Raw genomic sequence first — 12,762 nt, 5'->3', positions numbered from 1 at the left:
AATCAATTTCCTGGAGCTGGGCTCCTGCACAACACAAAGGGCCACACAGCTCTCTTTACCTGCTGCAACTCCTATTAACATTAATGCGATGCACGCATGTGCATCTGAAGGGTAAATGCCCTGAAGTTTGCATGACAGAATCCTAATGAAGTAGTTGGAAAAAGCAAATCACTGCACATGTATTCACACTTTCCCCTCCCTTTGCAGGAAACCCCACCACCACCACCTTGCCCCGCCCCCCCCCTCTGCCCCCCAACAGCACACACATTTCATCAGCCCACACTGTGGATAAAGAACCTGCTGGATTTTCTCATGGAAAGATAACATCTTGTTACACTCTAGGGATCTCCCAAATGGTTCCATCTCCAAGCATTCCTCAGAGTCTTCACCCTATAGGACTCTCAAATTGGCCACACATTTCTGTCCACCTAGTATTTCTTACCATCCCCAGCTACATCAAAGGGTGTGGCCCTTCCCACAGCAAATGTCCAAGTCGCCATATGTAAACTGCATGGAAAAGGAAAAAAAAAAAAACAATCTTCACTGTTCTGTCACTTTTGTTTAAAAAATGGACTATTCTGTTCTCATGGACAGATGAAGATTCCAAAACGGCCTCGTAAAAATAACCTCTGAATTACTAGTTTCATACCAAACTACCAGTGAATCTGACCCAAAAAGACAACATGGGAAGGACAGTAAAGAACAAGAATTAAGAAAATAAGAACCCATTAACTGAGACCAGTCCTGCACTGGTTAACGTCTGTGGCTGCTGACAGAGATATGTGTTTCATGGCGAGGCCAGAGTGTAAAATGAAAAAGACAGATCTTTAAACTCATTAAAAAACAAAAAAGATCAGCACGTCTGTCAGCTTGGTCCAGAAAGAGAGAAAGAGAGGAGGGACACAGCCCTGGCAGGAACCTCCAATTCCTGACCAAACCCTCTTCCACACAATGCCTCCAGAAAGCAAAGGAACCGGGGCGGGAGCCAGCCTGACGCTGGCGGACAGACAGGGCTGGCCGCGCAGGATGTCGGAGCGCCAGGCGGCCGCGGAGATACCGGGCGTTCACACACCCGCCGGCGGGCTGTTTGGCTCTTCAGGTAATTAAACGAGGAAGCGGGGTGCTGGGGGCGGGCCTGACCCCGAGGCTCCCCGGCGCCCCGGTCTGCAGACCGACTTCCGCGAGAACCGCCCGGAGCATCAACACAGCAGCTCTCTCCTCCTCCCTGTCCGTTTCCTTCTGCACCTCTTCCTAAAGCTGACCCAGAAACACATCCTCTCCACAAAAACAGCCACACCAGGCTCGGAGCCTCTGTGTGCTGCAGAAACCTTTGTGCTGTTCCCTGCCAGGACCCTCCAAATTTTAAAAAGAAAAAAAAAGAAAAAAAAAATGCCCTCATGGCAGGAACTTCGTCAAGATTCATCTAAGCCAAATCTAGGTAAAAACGGGGGCATCTTCAGCAAGATGTGTTATTCAAAAAGAATACTACCCCGCTAATCATGTGTCTTCGCTTGCACCCGATTAAAGTAGGAATCTTTACCCTCAGAAAGCTCCCCAAGAAGTCAGTCATTTTGATAGTCCAGTTCACAAATCAAACACTGGTTGGATGGTATAATGAATACTGTTCTTTTCCGTTTTGATAACGAGCATTATGGTAAGCAAATACCACCTATGGTCTGGTTTATTATGTCTCATCCAAAATCTTAATTTTTTAAAAAACTCTAAAATGTTTCTTCTCTACAAAGAAAGTCACTAGGAAAACTCAGGAATGTTAAAAACAAATCCCTTAAAAGATAAGAAAGTAGAATACACACATTAAGTAATGATTAGAAACATATAAATAATATATTCTTTCTTCATCTCAGAATCCATAGAGTAAAATATTGGCTGAAAGAGACAGAGACCAAAAGAGAGATGAATACAAAAGCATGCCTGCTTGTCTGTGTTCAACACAAAGAACATTAAATGAAAACAACTGGCACGCTGCCAAATTCCTATAGAGGCAAAGAGATTCAAATAAATTGATTTCACGCATCACACTGACCTGGGATCAGTGTGCAGAGCTACAATAAGCTCAAAGCTCCATGTGGGGTAAAGCCCATTCATGCTATCAGACCTCTCAAACATGACCAAGAAAGACTAGAAATAAATGCAAATGCTCTCAAACCTCAGCAATTTTGCTTAAGAAAATAACTCTCTTCTTTTCCTAATAAAGATACAAATATCTGGAGGTACACAGCACCATCTAAATTAAACGTTTTTATTTTTAAAAACACAAGTGTGGCTTTTGAAACGCATACAGTATCTTAAAAGTGGTACTAATAAATATCCCATCCCATGATTCGAGCATAAATACAAACACTTTGCAACAAGTTTCCTGTGTCATAACTGCTTCCATTCTAATGCCCGTGCATCTTTTAGATGACCAGTTAATTTTTTTATATGACAAATACTGGAGCCCTTCCTTAACGGTTTATAAGAGCAAGCTCCTCAGGCTGGATACCACTCCTGACTGTCCCAAATCTGCCCAGTCCTCACAAAGACACACAGTAACAAGCTGTAGAAAACTGAACATTATGCATATTTAGGATATGCTTTAAAATACTGGGGGAAACACAGCAGCACTTTGCCTTTACATAAGCCCCCACCGAAGCTGGTGACTGTCCCTAAGGCATCATTGCTCTCCTGGCCTCCCCAAAGACACAGGCTTGTCTCCTGGTGACCCCCGCCTGGCTTCAAACTCATCACAGGGACCAGACTCTCTAGCACCACCCGAGGCCACTGGCGCTTACTGCCCCAACTGTTCACCAGCTCCTAGTTCTTTGTTTTTTCTGCTTCCAGATTACAACCCCAAGAATCCAATGGACTCCATGTTTTTTGTAAATTTAAAGTACGTGATTTCTGTCTCTCTCTACTTCTTGGCTCAACCCCATATTTATCTATATACACCCTCTACCATCACACAAAAAAAGAAAAAACTAGGAGTACACTTTTCAATGCCACATGAAACATAAAGAAAACCCAACAGTTATCAAATAGGCAAACACACACAATTAGATACATATATGCACATATATGTGTGTGTACATACATGTGTATATATACTGTGCGTGGACACACACATCATTTTAAGTATGCATACTCACACACACAAGAAAGAGAGAGAGAAGAAACAGCAGGGTATTTTTGATACCTGATGCTGAGGCTTGGCATTTGCATATTGTAACAAACAAAATGCATTAACTTGTTTTAAAATATGTCTCTGTCATGCATTTTTGCTTTAAATGTGAATCTTCCATGCTGCAATGGTCACAGAGATATGCCACGTGACCGGAAGAGAGCATGGTTAGAATGGTGTGGAGGTGGGTAAAGACCCTGACACTACATACCTGCAATACACGCTCAAGTTTTAAAATCCAATTTTATTTTCCAATTTGAAATCTGCACCTTATATATTTTGATCATACTGTTAAGCTGCATCCCCATACAGATACATAAGGCAGAAAGCAGAGAATTATATCCTCTGTGAAACAAAGTGCTTTCTTCTGATGGAAGATGAAGAGAAAGCAATTCTAAAGCAAGGGTTGCTGTTATTATTACCAGTTTGTTTCCTTTATGCTATTAACACCTTCCTTTCTACACTGGACTTGAGAAATCTTGTTGCTTTTTTTTTTCCTCTTGAATCTCCCTCCCACCGCCCACCCATTCCCACCCTTCTAGGTTACTAGACAGCCCCAGTTTGAGCTCCCTGAGTCATAGACCAAATTCCCATTGGCTCTCTATTTACATAGGTTAGTGTACATGTTTCCATCCACTCTCTCCATTTGTCTCACCCTCTCCCTCCTCTCTGGACTTAAGAAATCTAATCAACAAAAATTTGAGTTCTCAAAAAATTAATTTTTAGTAACAATAGTACTTTGGTAGGAAGACAGAAGCAGAAGTGAGAGATGGATGTCTCAGCTACTCAGTAGGCTGAACTCCTTGTCTTCTCTTTTGAATTCATGTCTCTCACTAATTACGGTAGAAGAACATCCTAACAGGACGATGGGGGAAATGAAGACAAATACAGACAGAAACTAAATCATGACTTAGGTTATCTCAAAGGAGCCTAGAACTGTACAGAGAATCATTTCACTTTCTCTGGACTTTCAACAACAAAACACCCTCATTTGCCAATACCTTCTCGGAAACTTGAAGAACAAACCAGTATGTCTTCAGAGGAACCGCAAGAGTAGATGTTATGTGTGTGCTGGAGGTGCGGGTTGGGGGCATCTGTGTTTCCAGAACACTGGCCATGAACAGTAAATATTTTGCTACCCTCTTTTCCATATAGTCAAGCAGGCAGTCACAGGACTTCAGAAACCCCCTCCGAATCACTGGAGTGCCAACCAGTATCATAGAACATTTGCGCTGCCTCTCAACCCTTCCTAGGCACGGTTTGTCTTTAGTCATCTGTACTTCTGTTCCACTCCACTAAGCCTGAAACAGAGCTGGCTGCTGGAGGCATCAACTCTCTGGAATTCATAACACAGGCCTGTCCTTAATTATTAAATGTTGCAGACTTTAAGAAGTCACTTGCCAACTGGGAAACAGTTTACATTTTGTTTACGGTTTTCCTAAAGTTAGATATCACTTTTTTTTTTTTAATGTGTCTATGGACACATTAAAATAAATTCTGCTTAGAAAAGGACATTTACCCACAAGTTTTTTTTTTAATCCAAATCAAACAGAAGAAACAATAAATTGAATAGCATTTTTCCCTCTTTAGTCAACAAACTGTTTCAGAAAATACCATCTCTAGTTACAATAAACACAGAAATCATGGCATAGTTTTTACTCTTTAACTCCAAGTACATCTTATAACAGATGCATTACAAAACATGGCGAGAAGCACAGCAACAAGAAGAGGGGTAAAAACAAAATTGGTACTTAATCATTTGCTATCAAACAAGGATCTCACAGCCAATCCCACATCCAAAGATTTCAAAGACAATTTCTTAAAATATGTAATACAAATTTTTTTATCAACCGGCACTAGAAAAATAAAGGAAAATCTTTACAAGAATAATTTATTAGGGAAAAAAACACAAAAGATTAATTTTGGGCATGTAAGTAAATCACAAAGTCAAAATATTTGTCTGTTCCTTACCTTGACAATATTCAAAGTTCCCCTTTTTCCGGCAGTCACCTATTACTAAACTCAGTGCTCTCCAAGTGTTTCTTTTGACAGATATCATTCTCCACCAATCGCTCTGCTAATTTCCTCTCTCCTTTTCTGACTGGGACAGATATTATGTTCACCAGCCCAGAGATCAATCTTTTCTATTGACAACAACAAAGGGAAAAAAAACGCATATATCACAACCAGTCTGAAGTATTACACCCATCTACTTAAAATACTAGGCCAGTTTTGTTTAAGAAACAGATACAAGCCCTTCTAAATTTTAGAAAAATCCAAAACAACTCCCATTTTCTGATTCCCTCCAGGGCTCTAAACCCTCCAATCATCTGACTCAAAGCTGGATACTACTCTTCTTTCCTTAAGTTGGGTCTAAAACATACATACATCAATACCTTAAAAGAACGCATTAGATTTTACCTGTTTTATTTTTTTAAAAATTAATCTGTCAGTTATAGTTTCTTTAGAAAATGATTTTAGACACTGCATTTTTTGTTTTATTTTTTTGGAATTTTACATGCAAGTTAAATCATGTTTCCAAACAACGTGGTATCCCCATTGTTTCACTGTTCTGAAATTTACATACTGCCATCATTCCGAAACAACTGATAGCAGTGACTAATCATCTTTATGCAACCAACCAGTTTGAAAATATTAGTAACAACAATTGTTAGTGAATCGTTTCACCAAATAAACCAACTTCTACTACTTTTTATTTTTCCCTAAGCAGTCCAGATATTCTCATTTGTCCTGCTAGATCCGTCAGGCTTACCGTTCATTCATTCATTCATTCTCAAACGCCCACTATTTATTACTCACCCACTATTACTAGTACCACCACTACTCTGAATAGAACAAGTATTACTATTTAGTTCTAATAATCTATGAGATATAAATCTAGCACAATCATATGCACATAAAGCAATAACTCAATAAATGTAAAAGAATAGATTTATAAAAGCAGTCTCAAAATATTACTAAGGCTATTACTGCCATTTTTTAAGAGACCAAACTATTCCCTAGAAATTGAAATTGCTGAATATACATGCTCTAATGGACATAAATAAGCAGATTCTATTATTTTTTAAAAAAGCAAATGCCCTTTATACACAATGACTCTTCTATCATGTAATCAGTTGTTTCTCATTCTTAATGGCAAAATTTAAATATATGTATATTGTAAACAGAAGATAAATAAGTGCTATTAGGAAAAAGAAGAAAATGGACACTTTCTTAGATTTGGGTATGATTTCTGATATTTAGTGCCTCAACAACTTCAACAAAAAGCACTGGAGAGCCCGATACAGTAAATCCTACTTGTGTGGGCCATATTGAACAATCTCCATTAAACAAATGAACGAAGCCAAGTACATACAAATCCCCTAGAGTCTAAGTCTTTTTCCTCCTTCTCATGACTGCTAAACACCAGACTACTGTCTGGGTTTATTATCAAAAATTGTATAGTGGGTCTCAGTTTTGAGGCACATAAAACTACCATGTGGATAAACTTTTATAAGATAAATCTCTCAATTATAACTGATCTCCCAGTATAGAATATTTTGTTTCACTTTTTAACTTCCCATGTGTCTGTTTTAATCAGAGTATTCTGAAGTGAATGGAGAAAAGTTGGCAGGAAGATAGTGTTACAAAGTATTTCAAGGGTACATGTTTTTCTTAAATGTTAACATGGCACAGATATACATTCAAGCACAGATATACATTCAGGTAATACACAATGTAAACCTCAGTTACCCCTGAGGATTCTTCCTACTCAACAGTTCTTACATATGAAACATTATATCACAGACAATAAGATAATTCACCTAAAAAAAAAAGAGGGGGCACTTCAAAATAATGATTGGAATATTACCTTTGTGCTTCATACCTCCAACACAATAAATGATCTTTTGATATAAAATAACAATAAAATGAGTAACGGTAATGAGTACTAAAGAATACACATTCAGATTATTTGTGATACTTACACACTAAAGTCTATATCACATGCAACTGAAATTTCTCTATCTTTAATATTGCTTTGTTCCAATCCTCAGCCATTAAATCTGCAAAAATCTCATTATGAAGCGAACATACACTGAGACCAGTTTAAAAGCTAAACTCTACCAAGAGTAGAATGCCTCAAACAATTTGTAGTTCTACAAGAGTGTTATTAAAAAGGCTCAACATGTTGTATTACCATGGAAATTGTGGAAAACATACATTCCCAAACAAATATTACTTTTTCTCAATGGTATGAAGTAATGAAAACCACATGTGTAAATCTGCGATCCGTGCAGTAGTTCAAGCTGCAGCTAATAGAAAATACAGAAAGTGAACTCTGCTATATAAAGGATTCTTGTTACAGAAATATAATGTGAAAACCAGATGCAGACAGAAAATCTTAATCACAGATGGGAATGTAATCACTGGCACACAGAATACTTTTTTGATCAATCTTAACCATATGTGCAATGTATTTATTTTCTAAGGAATGCAATAACTTGAGAGAACCTTCTATTTGAATTCAGTTAACCTCATATTTATAATGCTTTTATCTTACTCCCCCATCCCTTCAATGTGTACACTGAGCCAAGGTTTTAAAAGGAAGAGTTGCTGGCCTTGGCAAATCCTTCTTGTATCAGTTTATCTTTCAAAGTTTTAATAGGATGTAAAAGACTACACACATCAGACTCAACCTCAAAAGCGATCAAGTGCAATTCCCCATTTCTGTGTTTCTCAATCACTGCCAGGAATCCCTTCACTGCCTAAACACATTTCTCTTTAGAATTACATCAACACTTGGGGCATTTTTTCCCTTAGTAAATAAGACACAGCTATTTCAAAAATGAGGATTTAACACACCTCTTTTTATCAGTCTGAAGTGAATCAACTCTTAATTTTTCTGTTTCCTTTTCACAAAAACATCTTGTAACATAAAGACTGTCCCTTTACTTTAATAAAAATACAATTAGTTTTCTGTTCCACAAAAGGAACCCGCAATATCATAACCGACTTAGAAAACATTTTATCTCAGTAAGCACAGCCCCTAGTACTGGGCTGTAGCCCACACCTGTCAAGGCCTCCACAGTCTCATTTGTAGGACAATTCTGTATCCCCCTGGTTTGAAACAGCCTCACTTAGGACTACATTCAACTTCTAACAGGAAGTGATTGGGACACTGTTATTGGGGTGTCCCTCATCAGAGGTCACATGAACTAAATTTCAAGACTCCAACTGCACAAGATTCCTTAAGCTTCTATGACATATACTCATCCTGAGTCTCCTTCTTTCTTCTAACTATTCACCCCCTGATATATTCATAGAAACACATAGTCCTTCTTCTCGCCTCGTTCTGACATTCAAGACCCACCATGATTTGGCACTAATCTGCACCTTTTCAGCCTCTGCTCCATCCATCCCCTTAGAGGGTGCAGCTCTTCAGTGGATAAACTCCCACAGAATGCAACATCTCATCTTTATGGATTTGTCCATTAACTTCTCCAGACTAGTGGATGACTAGCTTCTTCTCAACTCCGGTTTCCCTCAAGTGTAACCTCAGAGATGGTTTCCCTCCCGTCCAAAGTAAAGTCTCTCCACAACCAGCAGCACCGCCCACCATTCTCTCCAACATTGGTTTAATTGTCTTCATTGCATTTAACACTATGGTGAATAATCTTACAACTGTTTCTATTGTATGCCTCGTACTCCTCAACTATAAGGTCTATTACAGCAGGGGTCTTGTCTGTTTTGCTCATTACTCTATCTTCCAAACTTAAAACTGTACTTGGCACCTAAAGAGAATGAAAGAAATGAATCCCACCTAATGAAATGCTATAAAGGTCCAATTCACACCCAATGACCATCACAGGCATTTCCATGACCACTCTCAAGGCCTACGATCATTCTTTCTTCTTTAAACTGTAACAGCATTTATGGTCTATATCAGGCTGGGCAACCTTTATCTTCCAGATACTGTTCATACGAGCCCATTCCCATCAATACTGTACAAACACAGGCTGCTACGGACATCACGCAGCGCATCCACAGCGAGAAGCCAGCCCTTCCTCCCACAGGAAGCGCTAGGGAACCACGGTTAAGGACTGCAGGTAGCATTAAGTCCATCCAACCTCTAAGGTTGTTACGCACAGACTTATCCCCCAGTTGAGTTTACCAGGTGGGTTTCCTGCTCTGGAAAGGGTCCCATCTTATTCTCCTTCTGTCTTCAGATCTTACCTTGATGCAATATATGCATTTTGTTATAACGGCCATGAGAGGGGCCAGGTTTAATCAACAGTCTTCAAGGCCAGTGCCTGACTCATAGAAGGAGTTCACTCAATACTGGCTGAGAGAACAAAGGAATAAAAGATAACTTATACCACCTTGTCTTTCTTCCAGCTTCTTCCTCTTATTGTCATAAAGCACCATCTTAAAATACTTTAGATATAAAAGATTAAAAAATTAAACAGAAGGCAGGTGACCGATCTATGAATTATTTTTAGTCAAGGTGACAACATAGGATGATCAATAAGTTAACAAACCAGGCAACTGAAAATAGTAGGAAGCTCCAAAATTTCTCCTCTGCTATAGATATAATCTTCAATAAAATAAAATCTCCCAAAATGACTGTTCCTTACCTACACTGACCACTTAGAAGCCCACTCCACACAGATGGACTGGAATCTCAGGTCTTAACACTTACGAGCTATTTGACCTTGAAACAAGTCACTTAACCTTTCCAAGCTTTAGATGTAAATCTCTACAACAGGATGATTATACCTAACTCACCAGGATGAAAGAAGAGATAATCAATTGAGAGCAGAAAGGAGGCAATACCTATTTTAATTTTATCATTTAAAGCATTAAAGCACTAGGTCACTATTCAAAAATGACGTAGTGTAATCACAAAATCTCTTCCGAAAGTCACTGCTGTGCTAAATTATAATCAGTCAACAATACCAAAATATGTGGATGTAAGCTGCAGGTCCCTAAACATTTTGCAGTGGAAAAAAATAAAGAAATAACCACAAGCTAATGTTTTGTGATTCTTTTCCTCATCTAATTTCATCTGTGGAAGATCACCTAGAGGATAAGCAAAGAGAGAACCAATTATTTCCAAAGATTGGTTTCTCCAAATAAAGGCATCTGTTCCATCCCGGAAACATACACATAAAAGAAAAACAAGACTTTGAAAGTATATGCATTCGTGGTTGATGGCCACATGGCTAAAAAAAAAAATCTGTGATTGTCCAACTGCAAATATGGTCTGGTTGCTGCTGTTCCTCAACAGCTGATATCTCTCTCTCTCCTTTCTTCCCTTTCTTTTCTCCCTCTCTCCTTGCCTCAGAAACGTGTAGAGCTGTTGCTATAGTTCTGTACTCCAAATGGTAACTTTTCTAAGTACAGTGAGAAGTTTTGACAATTTTCCATTTTAATTCCCACCTGCAGTCTCTGTGGCTGGCCCTGTCCACAGGTAAAATGAATGGGATGTTAGGATTTAAAGACTTCCAGCGAAGCGGTAGTGAGCTCTAGAACAGAGGAGCCTGGGAGTCAGAAAATCCTGGTTCAGACCTCAGCCCACCACTCACGCAGGGTGATCTTGGGCAAGCGAGGAAGCCTCTAGGAGTGACTTGCAAATGAGCTCACTCACAGGTGAGTATTAAATAAGGCAACATGTGAATGTCACTCCCTGAAGGCATTCACTGGACCTCCTCCACACATACATCTGGCAAATTGAGAGAGAGAGGGAGAAGGAGTTAGAGTATTCGGGAGCAGTTCTCAGCCTGAGATCTGTCCAGAAAACAGATATGGCAACCCAAGGAAGGACCAACAGGAGGCCCTGGCACCTAAGGGGTCAAAGGGGGACTTGGAAGAAGGAAAGCCGGGAGTCACAAAGATGGTTTTTAGCTGATCCAAAGGACAGTTCCAGCTCAGAAATATGTCCATGCATACAACACTCTGTGTATAATTTCGGGGAGCTCATCCTTTACAGAAAGTACAGTTATGAGCCATACGGTAAAAAAAGAAATAAAACAGGTTAAAATATGCATTTATGAACACGCAGGTGACGTAAGCACTTCAGTTTGCCCAGGGCTGCTATACATGGGGGTGCTTTTCGGTTGCTAAAACTTAAAGCTAAAATATGGTGGCAATAAACTGTACATTCTATGATATGAGAACACAATAAAAAGGGAGCAAGGGGGAAAGGGACTGGGAAAGAGATGACATGATCTTGCAAACAAAGATTTCACTTTGGTCTTAGCAATGAAATATTTGAGGACAGTATTAAGTAAATAACTGGAATTCAAGGCAGGAACTTTCACCAAATATTTAATAAAGCATCAAAAAGTACCCCCAACTGTTCCAAGCTCCTACCTTTAAGGAGTTTACAGATCAGGAGAGAAGTCTGAATCACATGGATAGCAGAAAAATGTTAGATGTGATAAATTCTATCTTTGAAGAAAAGATAGAAGGTATCTTCTTCAAGGAGATCAAACCAGGCCATCCTAAAGGAAACCAGTCCTGAATATTCATTGGAAAGAATGATGCTGAAGCTCCAATACTTTGGCCATCTGATGTGAAGGACTGACTCATTGGAAAAGACCCTGATGCTGGGGAAGATTGAAGGCAGGAGGAGAAGGGGAAGACAGAGGATGAGATGGTTGGATGGCATCACTGACTTGATGGACATGAGTTTGAGCAAGCTCCGGGAGTTGGTGATGGACAGGGAAGCCTGGCGTGCTGCAGTCCATGGGGTCACAAAGAGTCGGACACAACTGAGCAACTGAACTGAACTGACTTGAAGAAGAGAGTTCATGGAAACTTGAATAGTTTCATTAGCAAGAGAGGAGAGCACAAAGCGGATTCCCTGTAGAAACAAGTCTTAATTAAGGCTGAGGCGAGGAAGGCTAGCAAATCAGGGGCACTGTCTAACTTGAACATCTGTATATCCCCCAGGTATTAAACAGGACCACACTCTCCATTACGTATTTGCTGAGTGAAGGTGACTAAGAAGGAACAGCCACACAGAGGGGAAGATCCTACAGGGGGCTTCCAGAAGAGAGTGGTGACCAGTTGGAGAGTGGTCAAGTCAGATGCCAAGTACAAGCAAGTCTTTCTGAAATGATACTGTGCTTCACACACATCATCTCATGCAATCCACCTGACAACCTTATGGGTCATGCCATTATTATCCAGCTGAGAATTATTTCAAGATGAAGAGTATGAGTTTCAACAAGTGGCAAAGCATTGGGGAGTTGGGTCTCTCTACTTCTCCACTTGACTGCTTTCTAGTAGAGAAGAGAAGGGTATCACCTTCCCCAAAGGAAGGGCAGAATCCCAGAACCATCCATCCCAAGCTGATGCTACAGTCTCTAACTTTACAGTGAGTAAAACAGGTACGAGGTCTGCAAAACACTCAAAAGACCAAGAGACATGCAACAAAAATTCTCCTTCCAACCCCCAACGCCTCAGCCTCACTTTCTTCCCATGGTGCAGTGCAAGCCGCTCAGCTGTGTCCGACTCTGTGACCCCACGGACTACACAGTCCATGGAACTCTCCAGGCCAGAATACTGGAGTGGATAGC

General features: G+C 39.9%; 1 protein-coding gene across 4 annotated transcripts in view; it reads right to left on the bottom strand.

The window, feature by feature from the left end:
- The window catches only part of RUNX1T1 (RUNX1 partner transcriptional co-repressor 1), a 157,463-nt gene that overhangs the window by 125,821 nt on the left and 18,880 nt on the right, over positions 1-12,762 (bottom strand). For 3 of the 4 annotated variants that reach the window (XM_025001688.2, NM_001359988.1, XM_059893318.1), the window contains one exon: positions 5,150-5,322. The exons of the other annotated variant lie outside the window; for it this stretch is intronic. In XM_025001688.2, coding sequence (XP_024857456.1) covers positions 5,150-5,237 — 88 coding nt within the window. In that variant the 5' untranslated portion in view covers positions 5,238-5,322. The remainder of the gene's footprint in view (positions 1-5,149; positions 5,323-12,762) is intronic. 4 annotated transcript variants of the gene reach the window in all.

Source organism: Bos taurus, chromosome 14 (assembly GCF_002263795.3).
Source record: "Bos taurus isolate L1 Dominette 01449 registration number 42190680 breed Hereford chromosome 14, ARS-UCD2.0, whole genome shotgun sequence".
Taxonomy (NCBI): Eukaryota; Metazoa; Chordata; class Mammalia; order Artiodactyla; family Bovidae; genus Bos; species Bos taurus.
This window is presented reverse-complemented; position numbering and strand designations above follow the sequence as displayed.